The sequence below is a fragment of the Hypomesus transpacificus genome, chromosome 4, assembly GCF_021917145.1.
Source record: "Hypomesus transpacificus isolate Combined female chromosome 4, fHypTra1, whole genome shotgun sequence".
In the NCBI taxonomy this organism is placed as follows: Eukaryota; Metazoa; Chordata; class Actinopteri; order Osmeriformes; family Osmeridae; genus Hypomesus; species Hypomesus transpacificus.
In genome coordinates this window covers 6,646,030-6,667,997 of record NC_061063.1, presented here as the reverse complement: position 1 = coordinate 6,667,997, position 21,968 = coordinate 6,646,030, and the positions used below count along the sequence as shown (strand labels likewise).

Genomic DNA, 21,968 nt, shown 5'->3' with positions numbered 1-21,968 from the left:
ACTCCTGATCACACATTGCGTCGACCATCTGGGTTCAGCCCAGCCCTGAGAACACGGATCTCACCGGCTACACCAGGCCTTCTGCCATTGGCTGGGCTGTCCTTTATCCTGATTGGCTGAACAGGATGCAGCTGAGTTTGGACAAGGATAGTTTGAATGGCTGTATTATGGGAGTATATAGCCCTGTTTAAACCCATTAGAGAGATATTACTTACTCTGCTGAGGTCATAAATGGTATATGTCAAACTGAACAATCCTTTACTGAATGAGGACATCCCTAACAGGTAAAGTTTAACGACAGCTTGCTCAACTGGCAATTTTTATTTCATAGGTCTCAATATTATTAATAGCTTTCAATTTTCATCGATACCTTACCGATAATCTCCATTTATTTATCTTACTATTTTAATATTGAAAGAGAAACCTGACAAAAAAAAAAACAATAAGACACTAAAAGACACAAATAACTAATTTTATAACATTTATTACTTCATGTACAAAATACTTATACTGTATGTGTATGAATGTGTGTGTACGTATTTACACAACCACATCAATACAAACATCTCAAAACAAAAAACTGGACTTCGCCCGAAATCAACATTTGTATAAAAATAAAAACAGAAGAAACTGAAAATAAAAAGGAGACGACACTATTACAGTCCCACAAGAGACATGAAGGCCACTGTTTTCACAGAAAACACTTGAAATTGTTGACCCAGAGAATAATTGATTTCAATTGAGCTTCGTGTAACAATGAAGACGCCCTCGATGACCCGATGCCCTCGGTGAGCCCATGCCCTCGGATGCCCATGCACGCAGGTCCAGCAGAGCAGGTGACGGAGCAGAGCTAAGAAGCAAGTGGATGCCGATGGGAATCGAGGACTTTTAACCTTCATGATTGTCACATGTAATCCTGTTGCTAAGTCCTACGGGAGGATCAGGAGGCCCTCACGACACCGGGGCTTGGAGAAACCAGGAAGTCTGCGGTCAGGCCGTCTCCGGCACAATGACAACTGACAGTCTGATATATGCCTTACCAGTCACTGCAAGGCAAACTAGCACTTCCACAAAGGCCCTCAGGTCGGTCAAATAAAACATATATACATATTCCAGAAGCCATTCGTCTGGGTTGGTCAATTACATAAATTAAAGACTATGGTATGATCGATTATCTTAGGGAAACATTCAAGGCCTTAGGCCTTTCTTACAGAATATGTCCCATGGGAAAGCCAATGAAGACTAAAGGCTAGATCAGTCATTAGTGGGCAGGTTAGGCATGGGATTGGCTCTAATTTACTAGCACTAATGCTAATGCCATTTTTCAAAGTGCTTCCTAAGTTTGATGGAGAGAGAAAAAAAAAAGATATATATCTCTACGGTCGCCCTGTGCATCTGAATGAGCAGAGCAGCTGACCCCGTGATCCAAGTTGCCCTGGGAGAGGGAGAGCTGGCTCACTAAATCACACGTTCATACATCACTGCCTAGGAAATATTTGGTGAATACGACATTCATTTCAACGGAAGCCACCTTACTATAAGATGTGATATATATCAACTGGCTTCTAGAAGCTTTTCATATGAGAAACAGGACCACAATTGGAAACAGTGCAAGATTTTCCACCTGGGAGTTCATCTGGCCCTGGCTGTCCAGGGCTCATGTCCTGGTGAGCTGACTCTCACTGTGAGATCTCACGGTGAGCTGCTCATCTTTTACAGGTTCATGGTGGGGACAGTTAAGGGGGTTTATGCCCATTGGTGATTGGACTAAACCAAGTGAAACCATGGAGGAGTCAGTATTAGATCCCATAAGCATAGCTGGCCTGGAGCGCTGCAGCGGGGCGAGACGCGGGCCAGATACAGTGAGAGGCGTGCAAACCCCCCCTCCATAAATAGTGGTCATTACTCTGGGAACAACTGTGGTGTTAAAAATGATCGCAATAAAATATCTGTACACCTATAATCCTGGATCATATTCATCTCACAGCTATCCTTCCCCTACGTGTTCCCAGAGAGGGGGGTAGAAAGAAAGCAAGAGGGGGAGATCGAGAGGGAGAAAGAGGGTGTGTTTGTGTGTACTGTGCCCTGATGGGGGGGGGGGGGGGGGCGCTTAGTTATCAGCTAATGCAGGCTCTGTTCTTCAGATGTGACTGGCATGTGACGCTTCCAGCTCAGTGTGTTCTGAAGGAAGAACTTGAGTCCAAAACCAGGCGTACTTGCACCCTCTTCAGTTTGTGTTTCCCCAGTCTTGTGTCATCATGACAAGTCCCACCACAGCCCTAGGACAACCATAGTGGTAGCATCCTGTAAAAGCTCTTTAGTTTCAGTCTTTGATTGCTGCAGGACAAAGCTGGGCAAGTCTCTCAGGAAGCCCTGGTTCTGGTTGCCGGTACCGGATGCCGGCCACCTAGTGGAGAAGAGTGTGTGTGCGGGGAGTTGTCACATCTAGTGTCCATGTTGAGGGTGGGGGGGGTGCTGGCTGTGCTGACTGTTGGCCGGGTGATTGGGGGGCAGCGGGGGTCCGTTCACTCCAGGGTGGTAGAAAGCACAGTTGCTCTCGTAGCGGCAGTTACCCTTCATCATGAAATGGCGACACACAGGTCTCTTGGACATGTCTGAGGAGGAGAACAGAGAGTTAGCGTGTTAGAACCAGGAACTCCACCGCTATCTGTCAACTGCTCTGGTGATTGGAGCCACGGGGTGACTTACCTCCCATGTTGTTGAGGCCTCCTCTAGGACCCCCTCGTCCGCGACCTCTAAACCCCTGCTCCCCTCCCCTGCCTCGGCCACGGTGGAAGTGCCCCCCCCCGCCGCCCCCCCGGTGGGGCCCGCCCCTCATGGAGTCGTCTCCCCAGTAGTTGCCGTTGTCTCCGCCTCGCCCCTGGCCCGGCGGGGGGCCCATCATGCGGGGGCCGCCCCCGGCATTGAAGGGGGGCCCGTGGTTGTGCGGGGGCGGGGGGTGGTTAAAGTGCGGGGGGGCGCCTGGGGGCTTGTTGGGAGGGTAGCCTCCGTTCATGGGCATCTGCATGCCCATGTTCATGTTGCCCATGTTCATGTTGTTCATGCCTGGGCCGTGTCCGAGCAAGCCCTGGTTCACTGTGGAGACAGAACACACACAGTGTTAGCTGGTAAATCCAAAAAGGTGGAGCGACCAGTATCTCATGTAGGGTGTTGTGTGGGGGTGGAGGGGTGTTGTGTGGGGGGTGGAGGGGTGTTGTGTGGGGGGTGGAGGGGTGTTGTGTGGGGGGTGGAGGGGTGTTGTGTGGGGGGTGGAGGGGTGTTGTGTGGGGGTGGAGGGGTGTTGTGTGGGGGGTGGAGGGGTGTTGTGTGGGGGGTGGAGGGGTGTTGTGTGGGGGGTGGAGGGGTGTTGTGTGGGGGGTGGAGGGGTGTTGTGTGGGGGGTGGAGGGGTGTTGTGTGAGGGGTGGAGGGGTGTGTTCAGTATAAGGTGGTGCTGTAGCTACCTCCGGGGGGGGGTCCGATGGGGGGGGTCTGGTTCTGGGTCTGCTGCAGAGAGCCCAGCAGCTGCTTGATCTTGTCAGAGAAGTCGGGCTGCTTGATCAGGTCCTCGGTGGACTGTGTGCCCTGGGCGCCCTGGGGGGGGGGGAGGAAGGGAGAAAGAGCCGTCAGGGTCGGGGGAAGCTCCCAGGGAGCCCGGCGCAGCGCCTGGACACAGTCTGCCCTCCCCACTCACCATGATGGAGGACAGGAGCTCCTGGACGTTGACGGAGGGCGGCACCACGGGGCCGCCGGGCGTGCCCACTGCCTGGGGGCTGGGTCCGCTGGTGCCCAACTTGATGAGGTTGGCCAGGACAGGGGGCAGCTTGGAGCCCTCGATGGGGACCCCGGCGGGGCCTGGCTGGGGAGTGGTGTCCATGGGCTCTGGGTAGCTGTCATCCATCATGGTAGAGTCCTGAGAGGGGAGCGGGATGGGGGTTAGAGAGGTGTGCACCGTGAAGGCAGGGTGTGTGTGTGTGTGTGTGGGAGACACCTACCTCGTCGAGAGGAATGAGGCGTGGAGGCATGGGCTCATAGGCCTCTGGGTCCGGCTCATGTGGGCAGTCAGGCACACTGCAAGGGGGGGGGGGGGGGGGGGGGGGGGGGGACACACAAACACCAGGCATAAGAAGATGCCACTTGAACACGCCCACATTCCAGAACACGCCCACATTCCAGAACCCGTCTGAGGTCCCCCAAAACAAAGGAACCCATGAATGGAAATGGCCTTGATGTGCCTCTGTCAGGGCGAGAGGCCCGTACGTACCTCTCTTTGGTGAGGAAGATCTCCTGCAGGATGCCCATCTCCCGATCTCTCTGGGTGAGCTTCTCCTTGCTGTTGGCCCCCGAGGCGGCCAGGGAGCCCGTGAGGGTGAGGGGCCGGGGGGGCGTCCAGGGGACCCTCTCCTCCATGGTGTCGTGGGAGAGCCGGCGGGACATCTCAAACGTGTGGCGGTCCATCATCAGCTCGCGCTTGGCCGCCTCGCCAAAGTCCTTGACCTTGTTGACGTTGACTAGAAGGGGAGACACGGGGATGTTTAGATGAGCCGCAGCCACGTCACATTCAAGACGTCTCAGAGGTGGCCGTTACTGGACGAGAAACATGGTCAAATGCACTGCGTACTCATCCCCTGACCTCTCTCCGTCTCGTCCAGGTCAAAGTAGAAGTACTCCTTCAGCTGCTCCTCCTCCGCCCAGCGGACGCTCTTCTTCTTCTTGCCTTTCTTGGTCAGAGTCTCCTCCTCGCCCCGGGGCTCTGCCAGGGCGTTGGGCTTGTCACCTGAGAGAGAGAGACCGAGAGAGAGGGAGGGAGAGAGACTTTTAGCAGAGATACAAGGGGGGGGGAGTAGGAGCACAAATGAAGTGGCCAAAGGGGGGGTGGGGGGGGAGGTCCTTGAGCCTGTTCCTTACCGTTCTCGGCGGCCTCGGGGTCGTCGGCAGGCACAGGGGTGCCGGGCTGCTCCAGCTCCTGGGGCTCGTTGGGGGGCGAGGTGGAGGCAGGGGCGTCCGGGGACGAGGGACGGCCCTGGGACGACGGGTAGGAAGACGCTTTGCCGTCAAACGGACTCGGCTACAGAGACAGAGACGAGACAGTGTCTAACTGAACATGTCCATGTTACAAAAGGCTCCGAGTATGACAGGGCGTCTCAAAGGCGACAGGGGGTCTCACCTTGTTGGACGTTGGAGAGACCGCCTTGGCATTGAGCTTCTTCTTCTTGATCTTGTGGCCGACCACTGGCGCGGAGTTGAGCGCGTCCAGGAACCCTGTGCACTCGATAGCTGTGGAGGTGGACATCGAGGGTCAGCTTCGAAGCTACCAGGAATAATGCAGCAGTGCTACTGACAGGGAAACACTAGGGGGCACTGGGACTCACGTTGTGCAGGGATGATCTTGACTTTGATCTCTTTGGTGGAGTTGGTGGACATGTTGAGTGGTTTGTATTTCTTCTCTACCGGGGGGGCATCCCCTGGACCAGAGCTGTGAGGGAGAGAAAAAGACACCTGTCAGAAGGATACAAGTGAAGTCCACTAGAAACGCAGTACTGTGTCGCGGCCAGGAGGGGGCGCTGAAGTGCAAAGAATACGCAAAATCGCATTACCTGGGTCTCTTGAGAAGAGCGGGCTTGATGTTGTACTTGTCCCCCAGCTGGAGGGGCACGGGGGGCTTCTTGATGGGAACAGGAGTGGGGGTGTCCATCTCAAGTCCTGTGAGAAAAAAAAATTAATATACACACGAAAGCAGGTGTTTAAAACACCTGTATACAAATATTGAGGTGTTACGGTTGTGAAAGAGAGCGTGGAGGAGGACCTACCTATGGAGCGGATCTTGGCGTGGCTCGGAGCGTGAGCCTTGGGCTTCTCCTTCTTCTTCTCCTCCTCTGCCACCTTTGCTGCTTCGATCTTTGGGTCCCGCGTCAGCACCTTCCCCTCCTCCTTCTTTCGTTTCTTATCTGGGGAGGGAACGTCAAGATGGCGGGGGGGTTATGGAAAGATAGACGCAGGGAAAGTGTAAGTTAAGAGTGTACAGAATGTGTGTGTAGGGGTTGGGGGGGGCGTACCTGCGGGAGAAACCCCACTGGCGGACACGCTCTGCGAGCGGATGATGGCCATCCAGCCTTCCACCAGCACGGCAGCCAGCTTCCTCAGCTCTGAGGGGGAAGAGACATGGTTAGAAACACACCACCAACACCAGGAAATGGCCGTGCGCCAAATGAAAGTCATAAAAAATGGGTCCGCCCTGTAATTGTGGCTAATGAGTATTTTTTTATAACCACAGGCATGTGATAGTTCATCAAACTCACCCTCTGTCTCTCCAGATTTGCTCAGTTGCTTCACCAGCTTAGCTGTGTTGTTCTGGTAAAATAGAACAGACCAGAGGGTTAGACCAGAGAGTTAGACCAGAAGGTTAGACAAGAGGGTTAGACCAGAGGGTTAGACCAGACGGTTAGACAGGAGAGTTAGGACTACCACACAACCATCATCCAACAGGACTAGAGTTCACTGAATGATGTTAGCTCCTAAAGAGGTCCAGCCTGTATGCAGAGAGCGTGTGTGGGGCTGGGGCTGTGCTCTACCTGTTTGAGGTGGTCCACCTTGAGGGGCAGCTTCTGCAGGGTGAGCAGGATGAGCTGCAGCAGAGGAGTGTTGGTGGTGCTCTTGGCGTAGGTGAGCCATGCGTTGAGCAGCTTGTAGCCCCCGACACGGATAAACCTGAACACAAGGAAGAACGAGACATTACAAACTGTCCCGGCGACAAACCATGAAACCGATATTCGTGGAAATGTGAATGACGAGCTTGATAGTTCCAGATAGTTCCAAACTCCCCCTTCCCTTCCCCCCCGTTTAGCTCTTGCTCTTCTCTCTATAGAGTTTCCACCCACAGAACAAAAATACTTGGGGGGTCTTTTGTTTGTTTTTGCTATTGGGAGGCTAAATTCGCATAAATGAATGGCACAAGTATTCATTGACGGAACTTATTTCTGGGTTTCAACATGAAGTGATCCTTGTACTGTACTGTATTGTTTTGTGTAGTTGTCTCTGTGTGGTGTCAGGTAGGCCGTTTATGTAGTATTTATGTAGTTTTAATACCTGTCTACAAACACATTTCCCCTAGTGGGATAAATCAAATGTACTTGACAAAAGAGAAGTGGTTCAGCTCACCTGTTGAGCACGTCGTGGGATTTGGTCTGCAGTAAGATGTTCAGGTACATACACCTGCTGACCATCTTGTGTGAGGCTTTCATCAGACTGAAGGGACAAACAAGGGAACAAAACAGGAAATATTTGTCAAGATGATATTCTCAACATAGTTATTTTGTTACGGGGGGGAAACAAAACAACGTTTAATTTAAAATGTATTCCCGGGTGAAACATTCTGTCAGGTTTGGTCCCAAGTTAAACATGGGTGAGACATTACAATAATGAACCAGCCATTTCACCACCTATCAACAGTTGATCCAGTTACTGGGCTCCAGTGATGTTCAGCTCCTCACCTGAACACTTTGGGGACTCCTTCCAGGCTGCGCAGCTCTCCATCCTTCCCCAGAAGCGCCTCCACGCCCTTCAGGATCTCTCTGGGGTCCACCGGGCCCACTGCCATCTCTGAAACAAACACACCCAACAAGCACATTTAATACAAACAAGCAGGATATTTCCTGGACATGATTTATCGTTCATCTGGAAGGTTAGAAATGCAAAACTTAATATTTGTTCAACAAACATGCTAATGGGCCTGTCAGTCTAACTTCCTATAGGGAGAGCTCCATGGAACAAACACAGTCCAGATCTCATCTGGAACGGTCTAGAACAGGGTCAACGTGCGCACTGCAAACCACACTAGAAACATTTCCTATTCCGGTATCCAACTGAAATCCAATATCCTAGTCACTTGAATATTTGACAACCCGAGGCTTCAGAACAGCACTGCAAGGACCAAAGAGGTCTGCATCAAGTCCTGGTCACACAACACCAGACACCAGCCACAGGTTCCACTGGGAACCTCCACAATCGGCAACTTCTCATGCCTCACTTGTTTTAACGCACAACTCAATCATTTGCATACATTTTTGGACAGTTTTTTTTTTTTACTACAACAGAGGGGCGGGACAGGGCGTTGCCAGTTCTTCTCCATGGAATATAGTATTAAACAGAGACTATACACACGGTGTCCAGTTAATTTCCTTTCAGAGTCCTGTGTTCTGCACTAAAACTGTTAGAAGGACAAACAAATCTCCTGTTGTTATAAGTTTGACCATTGAGGAAGTAGATGTGAAATGAGTCAGTTTAGCAGGTAATGGCATACAATGACAACACTGAACTAGCACAGTATATGTTCATGTCGACTATTCAAATCACTATGCTTTATTCATTTTTTTTTTTTACTATTACAAATTAATAAACAAAAGAAAAACATTAGTGGTTCTTTGTCTTCGTAAACAAATCTGGAAAAAAGGATGACAAAGGCTTAGTAATAAGATTTGGAGAACTGAGAAACTGCCCACTCTATGGGGAAGATCTTGTGAAGATGAAATAAATTGATCGTTTCTTCCCATTGTGTATAATGTAATTCATTTCCAAAACCTTCCCTTAAAACATTTTATAAACATTGACTGGCCAATCAAAAGCTTTCTTAACTCAAGAATAATGATTAACTGCCCCCAAAAAGGTAAGATTCCATGTTGGATATTTAAGACACAAAGTTAAATTTGGTAAACATGTCTGTAGCATTTTCTCAGATACACAAACATAGGTGACAAATTATATTAAAATGTTGGTAAATATACATATAATAGCTACACGTTGCAAATTATATTACCCTAAAATGTTACGTCTCACAAAGACACTACATTGGGATTAAGAAACATGTCTACAGTAAAAAGCAGATTTGGGCATATGGTGCCATCACATGGTAAAATATGGTATTACAAGCTCTATTGGTAATTGTAATCCAATGTTATCTAACAAAATATACAGATTTACAACCATGTCATCACCTTGGTTAGGGTTAAGCAGTTGAATACAATAAACGTTTATGTATAAATATTAGATAACAAAATTGATCAAATAATTATTCTTCTTAAGACACTACAGTATTTTATTCATTTTGGTAGGCAGTAAATGTACTGAAATGGATGCCTTCACTAGTCGTTGAGTTTCATTTCGGTGAAAAAAAAATACCACAAATGATAACCACAAAATAATATACTAGCCGATGTGCTGTAGCACATATTCAATGCAAAGAAATAAAATACTGCTGGAAAATTGTAAACCAATATATCAGCCTGCAGTAAATTAAGAAAGTATTTTGAGATCACTTCAAAACTATTTAATATGCATGGTTGGGCAACTATTAGAACATGGGTCCATTACAACATCAATCTGCCTGTTTGGAATTTGTGTTCATCCTGTCAGCAAACCTCTCCCCTCCATCTATGGGCCTATCTGACACTGGGTGGGGTGAGGACTGCATGCATTTATTATTCAATCCCTAGATGTTCATTTTAGACTATTTTTAATTGCTTGTTATGGCAACACAAGCTCTGAATACATTACCAGGAGCTTGGAATTATTCTCCCCATGTAATGGATCTGTATGTATAAATTGAAGTATCATGTGAGAAATCAGTTTGGTCTTACCCGTTAAACTGTTGTAGTAGAAGTTTTATATAGTCTCAGAACTCCACAACACGGGATAACAACACACAACTCCTGCAAATGCCACTGTTACACAAGTAGACAAAACCAATACAGAATTGTTAGACATGATCCTAATTGCAAGTTCATGGAACGGAATGTCATAGTGAGTGTTCATATTTTTACATGTCAATGGAAAGGTAGGGTTAAGTATCCCACCCAGTTTTTATCTATACAAAGAAACATCTCTCTAGGGTTATTATTATTATTTTTAATTCTGTTAGTGAGATGGGTTTTAAATTAAAAAGCATTGTTATTTAAAGTACACGTTTGCTTATTTTTGTAGTGTATCACCATCCTAAATTATCTTTGACGGTTTAGTGAACTTACATTGTTCTTGATTAAACTAATTTAATATGTAAATAAGTTAAACATAAAAGTAAATAAGTCAATGGTTGTCTTACTACTCCCGTGTTTAAATCGCCTGGCATATGGCCAAAACCAATATTAGTTGCGCAAGATTTCAACATTCTTTGTAAAACATACGGTAAAAGGACATCTGCCATATTCGCTGTTACGCTGCTTCAATGAGCTCGAGGGGAGTGTGTATTAGAGGGGGAGAACCCCGTGATCCACCGAAAATATCGAAGCCCTGCCCTCTTTTGTTAACCACTTCGTTGTAGCCACGGATAGCAAAAGAACAATGGCTCTGACACCAGAGTAACTAGTTAAGGCACTTCATGAGGACACATATACCAAAATCTCCAGCCGAAACTAACACTAGAAACAAACGGAAGTAAATGGACTAAACTGCAAAGCAGTTGTTGGATAAACATCCTGGGTTTCACTCCCAACCGTCTTTCCGAAGCACGATGAAGCCATAATAGTCCCTAGTGTTCTCTTTGGACAAAACGACAACCAGTCCACCATGTTGTTGCAATGCAATTCCAGCCAAACGTGTTCTGGCCCTAGGAAGAATATTTCCCCTGAGCATTTCAATCCTGCAATCTTTATCCTCAGATTGCCATGTACAAATATCGGGCACATGGACAAAGTGCTAGCTAACAATATCGACAACAATAAGAGGTAGGTCGGTATCAAAGCACAGAATTTCAAATTATGACTAATTTACAAAAGGACCCATTTTCCTGTACAACATAAATCCGACATCCTCAAACTAAGCAATCTTTATGTATAGATTGCGTTGGGTGTTTGTTCCAAGGAGCTCCCCTAGATGCATCAATTTAGCAGGCAAAAATCCAAATAAAAAATATCCCTGGCTGTGCCTACGGCAATCTTTATGAATAGATTGCTTATGGTTAATTTACGACTCAGCTGACTGAAAATTTCATCGTTAATATATTTCCGTAAAATAAGTCTCACACACAAAGAAACGGACCGTTTTGGCTCCGTAGACTTTCCTGTGTGAGCTCATAAACTAGCTTAGCTACCGTTGACGTAGCGTTCGTCTGATGTTGCTAGCTATATGCTGCTAAGCCTCGTTACGGAGGCTAGCCAGATTCCTTTCTTTAAGCTTGATTTCATGAATTTCGGATCAAATTCGTTTGAAAATAAACACTTACTATAAATACCTCTCCTCAGCGTCTCGGGTACTTATTATATTGTGCTTTACAGCAACATCTATTCCTTATTTCATCAGTTTTATAACGTTAACCGTCATGGTTTTATAACAAACTTAATGGCTGAAAAACTGCTTTTATGGGCGGGGTAGTGGAAGTTAAAAGCTATCTTTTCCTTCTTCAACAAACTGGAGGCAAAAATAGTAATCAAATGTCCATTACTTGAAGAAAAAAATGATTTTTGAGTTAGGTTGTTCAAAGTCCTCGACGCCCAATCTTCGAGACAAAGTCAGACCTGAAAGAGACAACGAAAGCCATTTAAAATAAATCCCCAAATCGTTTTTTTTCCGTCGTCGGTCAAACCTTAATTTTTGCTGATGTGTCAAAATGTACAGCATGAAAATATGTATTATTGCGTAGTATTTTTGTTTAAAATTGCCACGTCTTCTTTACGACGTTACTCACCTCAGAACAAATCCAGGAATGACAGAAAGGGGGTGGGATTTATTTATATACTCCTGACGTTTTTGACGTCAAACGCGTCGTACTTATGGTGACAAAATGGCGTTTTCTGTCACGCGCTTTTGTGGAATGACCTTCATTGTTAACTCAAGGACAGAGAATTGGCTTGGTGAACGTTATTGGTGTAGTCCTTTGACCAAGTTCGATTTTAGTCACGCATGCTATAACAGTTCAACGATTTGTCCTTTCAGACGATACAATAATGGGGTTGTAAAAGTTCATAATCTGTATTTTTGATATAAATGACTACGCATTTATTTTACAAAATGGCCGCTGAGCATCGAAACACGGCCAAATTCCAATAGTGTAGATGTGTTTCCTTATCTTGTCTCCTCGCCTTTAGTAGCGTACTATCATATAATTTTGCTAGATTTAACCAAACTAGCGGGTATTTATTTCCTGTTTATAAACATGAGTAAAGTTTCGTTAAATTTGTGAAGACATCATTGAAGGAAAGGTCTCGAACTATTGAGATTTGTTCAACTCCTCCTTAATACCAGCCTTAAAATCACGACTTTAAAACGTATGTAGGCCTACTGTTCTTAAAACATTAACAAAAATATAAAATGAAATTTTTTAACTACGTAATAATATTCTAGTAATAAAAAGCAAATACTCCCCCCCCCCCCCAACTTCTACCTTTGACCCTTCAATTTACATCAGGAAAAACAAAATGGCAGCATCCGTACGAGGCATTGGAAGGATTTTTAGTCGTGTTTCTCCCTTGTTTATATTGAAAAGTCCGCATTCTAAGGTATTTAGTGATTGTATGCAAAGCGCAACTTATTGGAAAAACCAACCTCTGCTTATCATTAAATTTCTTTGCAAGTGATGTGCTGTTAGTACATAATGACCAAGTTAGCTAGAGTGTATGCTAAATAGATTTGAGCTGAAGCCACTTTAGCCAAGCCTAACTCTGGGCAATCATACGTTGCAGCAGATGGTTTGTAGGTTTATTGTTACCAGCAAGTCCAAGGATTAGGGTTGTAACTGTGCCGGTGGTTCATCTGTGCTTTCCTTATTTTCCAGAAGTTTCCTGTCAGGATATGGTTTCAGGCAGTGTCTCCATTTTTGCAGCCAGGCCATTATATGGGCACTAAACCATCTCTAGAAGGTGATAACGATGCTTTAAATGTATCTGAAACTCAAGTCCGCTTCAAGGACAGACCCTGGGATTACCTTGAGAGTGAAGGTATGAGTATTGATGGTGTTGAGGTGTACATATGTGTCATTGCTCTAGGTTGTCCCCATTGATAGTCTGTTTTCTTTCAGAGTACATTGAACGCTATGGAAGCAGTCCCGTATGGGCAGACTACAGGAGAAACCACAAAGGAGGAATTCCCCCCCAGAAAACACGCAAGACTTGCATTGTAAGCACGAAACTAATTGGATGTAGACCAATGTGATTCATCATAGAAAGACTTCTTGTTTGTATGGCACTTGTCAACACAAAGCTTTTTTGTTGTTTTCAGAGAGGAAGCAAGATATGTGGCAATGCCTGCCCAATCTGTCGAGATCCCAACGTCATCATCCATTACCAGGTCCAATAAGGCTCCACTCATAACACAATATGTTCCAGACAGTTGACATTTACCTCCATTCTTTTAATTAATTTGCTACCATGGAGCGTTACATTGTGGTCATTAAATGTAGACTACTGCGTAATTACTTGACTTCACTTCAAACAGGCTGACATTTGTTAATATCTCCCTGCAGAATGTAAAGTTGTTGCAACAGTTTATTAGTCCCTACACTGGTATAGTGTATGACCCTACACGAACAGGTAATAAAGCTACCTGAGGAAGTATATAAGTAAAATAGATACAAAATATTAAAACATTCCTGTGTAATGTTAACTGTAAAACCGATATCTTGTAAACAATTGTATTTTCCCTGTCTAAGGTGTGTGCATGAAACAGCAGAAGCAGCTACAAATAGCAATCAACACAGCACAAGACCATGGTGAGCTGTTTCTAAATCTATTCAAAGTTGAATCTATTTCAGCATCCATTTGTCTTCCTTGCATGCATGTCCTTGAAGGGCAACCTGTCAGTGCTTGTCGTGACACTCAATCAGTCCTCTTGAAACTTGAATATGGTTTGTCTTCTAGGGTTGATACCCTTCCAGGTTCCTTACGTTGACTTCACAGGAGAGGATTACTCCAACTCCCATGATGCAGTGGGATGCACCTCCACTCCTTCAGCCTTGGCCAAAGGTGAAGCCTGGTACAAGTGGTACCACAGAATCGAACCAGATGAAAAAGAACTGTCTAAAATCAAGAGACTCTACAAGGCTTATCTCAAATAGATGACAGGATACCATTTGTGGATCAGTGAAACAACTTCAGTTATTGCTGAAATGTAGATATGTCAACCCTGGTATCTGAAGTAACAAATCCACCCTCTAAGTTCACAGAATTGACACAATGAGACAATGCTTCTGTATATCTAAATTACACAATAAATTATAACATATAAGATGCAAAAATCTTTTATTTTGTCTTTGCTTGCGTTGCGTGTTACAGGTAACATATATCAATTAGCCCAGACAATTGTTATGTCAATTAGAGCTTTATTGTCTACATTTATAGGGCCAGTGTTAATGTATTGTCATTTCCTCTTGACATGTAATACGGGTAATGAAAACACTAGCATCCTGCCGCTTCAATCTGTCCCATTGTCCATGTGTGCCGTTTGACACATCCCAACCTGTCCAGATGGCGTGTAGGTCTTCATTCAGTATGTGGAGAGGACACCACAGCACATCAGCACTGAGAAGATGACATGGTCCTGCTGATTGGACAGCATTTGTTTTCTTTTTATAGTGTGGTTCCTTCTGTGGTCATTCCTCAAAGGGGTGTCTGTGACTAGGGGTTTTCTTTGACTTTGTTGATCAGGGTCTCTCCAAGGGCCTCCAACACCTCCCGCTTGTAGTCCTCAAAGTCCCCGTCGATCTGGTTGACGGCCTTGTCCTCCACTACCCACATCTGACACTGGGTCTCTGTGATCAGCCTGGCGTCGTGGCTCACAATGATCACGGCTGGAGGAGGTGAAGATCAATATATAATCATTATATGACACAACCAGTCAGATAAAGATTGCTGAATACTGATGATCAAGCACAAAACTTGTAACTTAAAGAATGCCATGTCCTCTATTTGCTTCACATTCAAATGAATGCGTGTATTCATTGTCACTGCAAGGGTACATTGTTATATTATTGTAGCTACTTACCTCCTTTGTACTCATTGATAGCTTCAGATAAGGCGTCGATCGACTCAATGTCCAGGTTGTTGGTAGGCTCATCCTGGTGGGGCAAATCAACAAAGTAAGTCATTTGGTGTGGTTCTTGGGACAACACACAGACTGAATACAGAGAGAGCACTACTGACCAGGATCAGCACATCAGGCTGCCGGCAGGAGAGCTCAGCAAACACCACTCTGGCCTTCTGACCTCCTGAAGAGGAAAAGGAAGTCATTTATTTTGACATAGATCACCCACGGTGTCCTCTCCAACAGCAGCCTTGAGCTATGCTACTTTGACAAACAGTGGACCAACGAAAGGTTTTAGTCGTGCTGCTACCTGACAGTTTGGAGATCTGGATGGTGTGGGCATGGCTCTCCAGGCCAAAGCGTCCCAGGCACTTCCTGCTGTCTTGGTAGGGCAGGTTGAAGTTCCTCTGCAGATACTCGGTCGCTGCCTCGTCCATGTTTAGCTGGTCGGCATACTGCTGGTTGAAGAAGCCCACTTTCTGGAAAGAGACACAAAGACAGACACCACAGATTTGAGTGGCCACAGACAAACATCTCACATCTTTCAAGAGTGCAAAAATGCATAGGAAAGATGACTCACCAGACGATGATTCTTCCTCATTTCTCCCTTGGTCTGGAAAGGCAAAACAAGGCTTATTAGAATCACAATACCACTAATGAGCAGAGATTCTGTGTATTTTCCTACAATGTACACTCACCGGTTCTAATCTGCCAGTGAGGAGAAGGAGCAGGGTACTCTTCCCAACACCATTGGGGCCAACTATGCAAACTAAACAAGGAAGCCATGTGCATCAGACACTGAAGAAATATGGAGCAAAAGTGAATCCTTTTTCCCGTTTCAAGGATTTGAAAAGCTCTACTTACTCCTAGACTCCATGTCAATACCAAAGTCCACGTTCTTGAAAAGAGGCTTTTGACCGTCATAGCCGAAGTCCACAGCTGAGTTAGAAGACACATGGTTAAGGAATGTGACAACCTGGTCTGCAAGTGGCACAGATGGGCAATGTGTGGCCCATAAGATTGGAGGGAACAGACGAACAGGAGGAACAGGGTGACTCACTGTGCAGCCCCAGTATGGGTGGTGAGAGAGGGGGCGGGTTGGGGAAGGTGAACTTGACAGTGTACTCTTTGGGCCTCTTCAGTAGATCCTGGGTCTCCTGGCTCTCCTCCTCCAACCCTCCCTTCTTCTTGCCCTTCTGCTGCTTTCTTGTGAGGGCCTCCTTGGTCTGCTTCTCCTGGGAAGGAAAGAGATAGAAAGAATGAGTGAGCGGGGATAAAGGAACCCGATGAGAGGGTTGGGATAGTCAGCTGAGGAGCAAGTTCCACTCACAGCCTGTTTGGTCGACTTGCCACCAGCCTTCAGGTCCTTGAGCTTTTTCTCCTGCTTGTCGTACTGCTTCTGGAGCTCCTTCTGCTTCTGCACATACATCTTCTTGAAGGTCACTGGGGGAGACAGGCAAGGCAAGGCTTTTAATGCTCTACTTACCAATTCCTCTCTATTTACCTCAGATCTCGGCACAGTTTCTCTGATCCAATATCCTTGGCTGTTTACTTACAATAGTTTCCCCTGTAGTAGAAGAGTTTCTGGTAGTCCAGGTGAACAATGTCCGTACACACCTCATCAAGGAAACTCTGGTCGTGAGAGACAATGAGAAGCGTCTTCTTCCAGCCTTGAAGGTAACTGTAGAGGACCAAAAAAAGCATTGTGTTGATTGTATTCGTTATTTTCCTACGGATCGCTAGTTAAAAGCCTGATTGCTTCGTACTTGTTAAGCCAGATGACGGCGTTCAGATCCAGGTGGTTGGTGGGCTCGTCCAGCATCAACAGGGTTGGCTCCATGAACAAAGCCCTGGGAAAAGGACAGGCACAATAAAACAAGACAAACTTGGTAGGTTGTGTAAATTTCCCTAAAGCATAGCTACTTGTTACTCAGTTGTAGATAGCACTTGGTACCTAAAACAAAGTGAGTCCCCAGATACGATGTAAATCGATGCTTGGATAGCAAACAGGTGATGCTGTTGTTACCTGGCTAGAGAGACTCTCATTCTCCAGCCTCCGGAGAATTTCTTTGTGGCTCTGTTCTGCATCTCAGTGGTGAAAGACAGTCCAGCCAGAATTCGACGGGCTTTGGCCTCTGCTGCAGCAGCACCAATAATCCTCAACTCCTCGTACACCTAGGAGATCCAAACCACGCAGTTGCAGCTTTATCTGTGCTACTCCCAAAGTCAGACAAGAACCTCTTACGGCAGAGGTAAAGCACTGTGAAGCGCATCCACCATTTTAATATTACCATGAGTCGTATGCTGCCCACCAAAGCTCTACTTTACATCCCCTGTCGGAGTGGGGTTCCCCTCACCTTCTCCAGCCTCTCCCCCACGCTGTCCTCCCCCTTATCTAGCAGGGCCTGCAGCTGCTTCTCCTCCTCCAACAGCTTCAGGCGCTTGGTGTCGGCCTTCAGCACCGCCTGCACGGCCGGAGTGTCGTCAGCGATCACCTCTGTGGATACACAGCGCACACAGACAAGAGGGTGAGCGTGGGAGTGAGTGAGGGGCATAAATATGCCTTTTTAAGGGGGCAGGTTGTTTACCTTGTTCACACAGCAGCACGTCAATGTTGGGAGGAATACTGAGGGCTCTGTTAGCGATATGTTTCAGCAAGGTGGTCTTCCCTTTGCTGAAAAAGGAAGTAAATAACAACATTAGTGTTCGCCGTATCCTATTGACGCTTCAATTTTTAAAAGGAATAAACAAACCTATAAAGAATGACTGCTTACCCGTTTGGCCCAACCAAACCATATCGACGCCCCGCAACAATCAACAGGTCGGCGTTGACAAAGAGCTCCTTTCCATGGGCGGATATGCTAAACCTCTCCAGCTAAGGGAAAACAAGTGCATGGAATTACACAGCCAAGACATATATGTACTTTCGTCAGGAATGAAAAGGAAGCAGGACTTAGGAGTCCTCACCTTAATGTCTGAGGCGTTCTCCAGCATGGCCTGCCTGGACGACATCTCAGCCTGGGACACAGAGAAGTCCCCCTCGATGGCGTTCTGAGCGCGCACGCTCGCCACCTGCCTCTCGTACTCCATCTGCAGTCAAACACACGAGCAAGGTCAGAGGTCATTTCTCTCTTTTTTTTCTACTGTCATTCGCATGGTGGGTTTAGTCTGACAGATTACCATTTTCTTCTTCTTCTTTTTCTCCTTTTTGCTGAGGTTTGCGAAGGGGTCATCGTCATCCTTTCCCTTAGCCTGCTCTGCAATGACATCCTCAGCACACTGGTAGTTGAGGGAGAAATGAAGAAATTGACTGAGGGATTGAACCATCAAACCTTTGTGATGCTGATATTCCATAGTTAGTACAGAAAACCAGAATTCAAATAAGAATATGTACAAAACTGTGTTAATTTAGCAGACAATTGTATCTAAAGCGATGTTTATAACCGATTTTAACCTGACACCTCCTTTATTTGCAGTCAAGTGCTCTAACCACTGAGCTATACCCTCCCCTATAGTTACCATCATTGTGTCCTCTCCGTCGCTGTTCTCCTCCTCATCTTCATCATCATCGTCACTGGGTGGTGGACGATTGGGTTTACCTTTCTAGATTGGCAATGTACAATTAAAATAACAGTATGACACCATTAAGTCAAAGCCTGATGAGTGCAGCACACACCCTGCAAGACCACAAAGTATTCCAGAACACACTCTCCAAGAAAACCTTTTCCACTTTTTTTTTGTCACCAATTACCTCAATAAAGTTTGATCCATCTTAAATTACCTTTGGCTGTTCTTTCTTGCCTTTCTTTGGCTGGGGCTTATCCTCCTTCTCATCTTCCTCAGGTGCCTGCAGAGACACAGAGGTGAGTCTTTATTTTTATCACTGGTCCTCATCAGTCCAGAGAGAAACCGTCAGAGTCACCTGTCTCACCTTCGCTGGTGCCTTGGCTTCCGTCTTCTTGTTCTTCAAAGCCGTCTTCTCATGCTCGTCTTTCTTTTCAGCCTCTTCCTCGTCATCAGACGGAGGCTGCTCCCGTTTCAGGAAATAAGTACATGTGAGAAACACAATTTTGGAAGGACAGAACGCAGGCTCGTAGCATGAGGTGGGGTTACAGCAGCAAGCAGATGAGCTGTACATTTCAACATGGAGAAAAGTCAGAGGGTTGGTCAGTGTGACATGTTAAAAAGGCGGCAAAGAAAGAATATAAAAAGTGTTTTTGTAATTTCCCTTCCCTTCGTGATTAGACACCTTTTAGCAAGAAAGAATGAGTGAAAGCAGACAGGTGGAGGGAGGGGGGTGATTTAGAGTGCTGCAGTGATGGTAGAGGTCAAGATAATAAAAGCAGTAACACATTCCGGCACCCACCTTGACCTTCTTGGGTTTAGGTTTATCTTTTTTCTTGCCCTTAAGCACCTTCTCAACCTCCTGTATTAAAGATGACCAGACACAAATACCAATTTGTTTTCATGAAAACTTGCCTTGTGACTTTCTGAAAGTGAAGAATGTAATTGTCTAAACTCCAACATATACAGACACATACACAGGGACAGATGAAATTCCAGGATGAAAAACACAGAGAACTAACTGATATGGAGTGTATATAGTAGTGAAATGGTTATTGGTCAGACAGAGAGGATTTGAAGAATTGGCCAGATGCCAGATTGAAGACAGGAGTGGAGAAGTAGAAGACGATGGATTAGATTAGATTGTGAGGCACAAACACACGACACAAGACTTTGAAATGAGGTTAGTATCATTCAAGGGCTTACATCCTATTGCATCACTAACAGTATCATTCTTAGCACTAAACATTTAACAATCTCCAATTTATCTCAAACAGTAGACACAGAGAGAAACTAACAAAACATCTATTTTAGAAAAACTGTGTGAGTAAAATAGTTAAGTGTTTCTTTCTGGATACAAGTATAGAGATGGAGAGTTAACTACACACCTTTTTCACTGGTGCATCATCTTCATCATCCCCTCCTGCATCACCATCCTCATCACTGTGACTCTGACTAAGAGCAGCAAAGATGTTCCCACCCTGAAAGAGAACCACCATACTTAACCACAGCAACCTTGGAGAAACAAAGTATATCTAGCCAATGTTAATTATATTTATAGATCAAAGCATACATTTGTATGAAACACTTGCCTTATTTTTCTTGCCTCCTTTCATGGGGGCCACAACTGTGGGAATAAAACTTGATGAGAAACCAAACCCAGTACATTCCATTTCATTTACATCCATATAAATGAACTAAGTAGTGTGTAGCAAACGCTCCCTTCTATTCTCTTAAAGGATACACACAGCTGATGTGTTTCTCTGACCAGTAGACACGCATCAACCTACTTTGGTCTTCTTCTTCCTCCTCTTCATCATCACTGGGCTGCACGGACAGCTTTTTAAGTCGCTCCATGATCTCCTCATCATCCTCATCTCCGTCTCCACCTCTTCCTTTCCGCCGGTCTTTCTTTTTTTTCTGGGGCTTAAAGAAAGAAACAATTTAACAGGTAGGCCTACATCAAGTTTGAAAACATTCCTTAATTCAAAATCAAGTTGCAACTTTACATCTAAAGGCCACATTGATGCGAATGATACAAAGTAACAGTCACTATACATCATAGGTCGCCTCATAGTGTCACTCAGAGTACAGATACCTGCTTTCCCTGTGCCTCCTTCATGGCAGTTTCCTCCTCTTTCTCAGCTGTGTTGTCTGTAGCAAGCTCCTCAAAGAACTGTGAAAGTGGATGATATGTACCTGAGCATGACTACCTTCATACATTAGGATTTAATGCTGAAACATCATTTATTCATAGATAATTAATGGAAAAGAAATTTAGCTTAAACATAAACTTACACTCTTTTTCCCCTTCTTGTCTTTTTTTCCTTTCTTTACCGATTTTTCTGCTAAGAAGTGATAGGTAAATTCATTTGTTTATGTAATACATTGCAGACAAAACAAACTGTCTTTCTCAACATATTGAAATGACAAAGACAGAAACCACATGACTCGAGCGGGCGCAACAAGGGGCATTTTGACAACACAGCAATCCGTTCCAGCAAGCTGAACAAAACATTTAGCTAGCTTGCGAGCAAGACTACCTAGTCTGGACCAGTCAACACACTGACACTGGTTAGCTACGATGACAGACAATTCTTAGACAAAGATTAACACTGACGACAAGAATTTTTGGCAGTTGTCATCTAGACGCAAAACAATATTGCAATGGTAGTTTATATACGCACCATGTGCATTGATTGAGTTAGTAGTTTAAAACGATGTAGTGCTCTATTACATTGGCATTACATCATTCGATACAGCTAACTGTTACTGATAGCTAATATCTAGCATCCGTCACTTTCAGATGGCCAGATAACTTTATTAGTCAAAGTAAACTGTTAAGTTGTTCCTACATAAGTGGGGCATGCTCAATTAACTGAGATTAAAGTATGTGGCAACAGTGAAACAAGTGACCAACGTTAACTGTAGCAAATACATTCCTGACACAGTATGCAGTTAGCCAGCAGGCACAATTGTAGCTTAGCATCGTTGCTAATAGGACTAGCAGCTGGCTAGTAGGGGTATGCTGCATTACCTGCCGCTGGTGCCACCTCGTCTCCTTCCCATTCTGCCTCTTCTTTCGATTTCTTCGGCATTTCGACTATATATTTCTACGATTATAAACAAACCAAAGGTTTGGTTTTTATTTGTAAAATAACTACAGCTTCAACACTGATTACTGTCAAGTCAGTATCAAGGATGTATTGTCAGACACACTCATGCGGCCTGAAGTGTCCCACTATGATGATGCTGGCTGCTGCAGCAGTTCAGCCGGCTGACAACTGACTGTCCATCTTTTTCACAGCGCCATCGTTAGATTTGCAACAGCTATTGCACCCAATCAAAAATAAAATACATAAATACATTTGTGTAACGATCCCTTAACATACACACTCACATT

At 45.3% G+C, this 21,968-nt stretch overlaps 3 protein-coding genes across 7 annotated transcripts; 1 reads left to right on the top strand and 2 right to left on the bottom strand.

The window, feature by feature from the left end:
* Positions 1 to 468: 468 nt before the first annotated feature.
* On the bottom strand, positions 469 to 11,703 carry ppp1r10 (protein phosphatase 1, regulatory subunit 10). 3 transcript variants are annotated; one of them, XM_047019171.1, is made up of 19 exons: positions 11,673 to 11,703; positions 11,211 to 11,502; positions 7,489 to 7,597; positions 7,157 to 7,243; positions 6,571 to 6,706; positions 6,298 to 6,349; positions 6,055 to 6,144; positions 5,809 to 5,946; positions 5,596 to 5,701; positions 5,371 to 5,474; positions 5,166 to 5,275; positions 4,907 to 5,066; positions 4,632 to 4,775; positions 4,263 to 4,509; positions 3,994 to 4,069; positions 3,693 to 3,911; positions 3,463 to 3,592; positions 2,710 to 3,096; positions 469 to 2,615 (listed from the first exon to the last, which is right to left on the bottom strand). In XM_047019171.1, exons 3-19 carry the CDS (start codon positions 7,593 to 7,595, stop codon positions 2,446 to 2,448), a joined length of 2,463 nt encoding a protein of 820 aa, XP_046875127.1. In that variant the 5' UTR covers positions 7,596 to 7,597; positions 11,211 to 11,502; positions 11,673 to 11,703; the 3' UTR covers positions 469 to 2,445. The 3 variants fall into 3 exon arrangements, with proteins under 3 accessions (XP_046875127.1, XP_046875128.1, XP_046875130.1); XM_047019172.1 differs by having other exon boundaries at positions 11,430 to 11,502; positions 11,673 to 11,691; XM_047019174.1 differs by lacking the exon at positions 11,673 to 11,703 and adding an exon at positions 9,631 to 9,714 and having other exon boundaries at positions 11,430 to 11,500.
* Positions 11,704 to 12,376: 673 nt separating this feature from the next.
* mrps18b (mitochondrial ribosomal protein S18B) lies at positions 12,377 to 14,210 on the top strand. 2 transcript variants are annotated; one of them, XM_047019549.1, is made up of 7 exons: positions 12,377 to 12,483; positions 12,759 to 12,921; positions 13,002 to 13,099; positions 13,202 to 13,270; positions 13,446 to 13,512; positions 13,632 to 13,691; positions 13,840 to 14,210. In XM_047019549.1, exons 1-7 carry the CDS (start codon positions 12,403 to 12,405, stop codon positions 14,034 to 14,036), a joined length of 735 nt encoding a protein of 244 aa, XP_046875505.1. In that variant the 5' UTR covers positions 12,377 to 12,402; the 3' UTR covers positions 14,037 to 14,210. The 2 variants fall into 2 exon arrangements, with proteins under 2 accessions (XP_046875505.1, XP_046875506.1); XM_047019550.1 differs by having other exon boundaries at positions 12,378 to 12,483; positions 12,762 to 12,921.
* On the bottom strand, positions 14,205 to 21,828 carry abcf1 (ATP-binding cassette, sub-family F (GCN20), member 1). 2 transcript variants are annotated; one of them, XM_047019547.1, is made up of 27 exons: positions 21,603 to 21,828; positions 20,864 to 20,913; positions 20,664 to 20,741; positions 20,356 to 20,491; positions 20,158 to 20,192; positions 19,954 to 20,046; positions 19,368 to 19,427; positions 18,933 to 19,028; positions 18,783 to 18,848; positions 18,521 to 18,604; positions 18,182 to 18,280; positions 17,969 to 18,091; positions 17,776 to 17,876; positions 17,590 to 17,675; positions 17,359 to 17,498; positions 17,028 to 17,176; positions 16,768 to 16,851; positions 16,558 to 16,682; positions 16,332 to 16,444; positions 16,062 to 16,236; positions 15,866 to 15,940; positions 15,700 to 15,770; positions 15,582 to 15,614; positions 15,312 to 15,480; positions 15,121 to 15,185; positions 14,963 to 15,035; positions 14,205 to 14,768 (listed from the first exon to the last, which is right to left on the bottom strand). In XM_047019547.1, the coding sequence occupies exons 1-27, from the start codon at positions 21,661 to 21,663 to the stop codon at positions 14,596 to 14,598; spliced, it is 2,613 nt and encodes an 870-aa protein (XP_046875503.1). In that variant the 5' UTR covers positions 21,664 to 21,828; the 3' UTR covers positions 14,205 to 14,595. The 2 variants fall into 2 exon arrangements, with proteins under 2 accessions (XP_046875503.1, XP_046875504.1); XM_047019548.1 differs by having other exon boundaries at positions 20,864 to 20,910; positions 21,603 to 21,824.
* Between the last annotated feature and the right edge of the window lie 140 nt (positions 21,829 to 21,968).

What these genes read in the sequence shown, in the direction of transcription:
- abcf1 (XM_047019547.1), bottom strand. Translation starts at nt 21,663, where the DNA reads ATGCCGAAGAAATCGAAAGAAGAGGCAGAATGGGAAGGAGACGAGGTG. An exon ending in AGGAGGCACAGGGAAAGCAG is followed by an intron (nt 20,492 to 20,663) that starts GTATCTGTACTC and finishes TCTTTCTTTAAG; the next exon opens with CCCCAGAAAAAAAAGAAAGA. An exon ending in AAGGAGGCAAGAAAAATAAG is followed by an intron (nt 20,047 to 20,157) that starts GCAAGTGTTTCA and finishes GTTCTCTTTCAG; the next exon opens with GGTGGGAACATCTTTGCTGC.
- mrps18b (XM_047019549.1), top strand. Translation starts at nt 12,403, where the DNA reads ATGGCAGCATCCGTACGAGGCATTGGAAGGATTTTTAGTCGTGTTTCT. An exon ending in TGAAAAGTCCGCATTCTAAG is followed by an intron (nt 12,484 to 12,758) that starts GTATTTAGTGAT and finishes CTTATTTTCCAG; the next exon opens with AAGTTTCCTGTCAGGATATG. An exon ending in GGATTACCTTGAGAGTGAAG is followed by an intron (nt 12,922 to 13,001) that starts GTATGAGTATTG and finishes GTTTTCTTTCAG; the next exon opens with AGTACATTGAACGCTATGGA.
- ppp1r10 (XM_047019171.1), bottom strand. Translation starts at nt 7,595, where the DNA reads ATGGCAGTGGGCCCGGTGGACCCCAGAGAGATCCTGAAGGGCGTGGAG. An exon ending in GCTCTTCTCAAGAGACCCAG is followed by an intron (nt 5,475 to 5,595) that starts GTAATGCGATTT and finishes TCTCCCTCACAG; the next exon opens with CTCTGGTCCAGGGGATGCCC. An exon ending in CCTGGACGAGACGGAGAGAG is followed by an intron (nt 4,510 to 4,631) that starts GTCAGGGGATGA and finishes CTCCCCTTCTAG; the next exon opens with TCAACGTCAACAAGGTCAAG.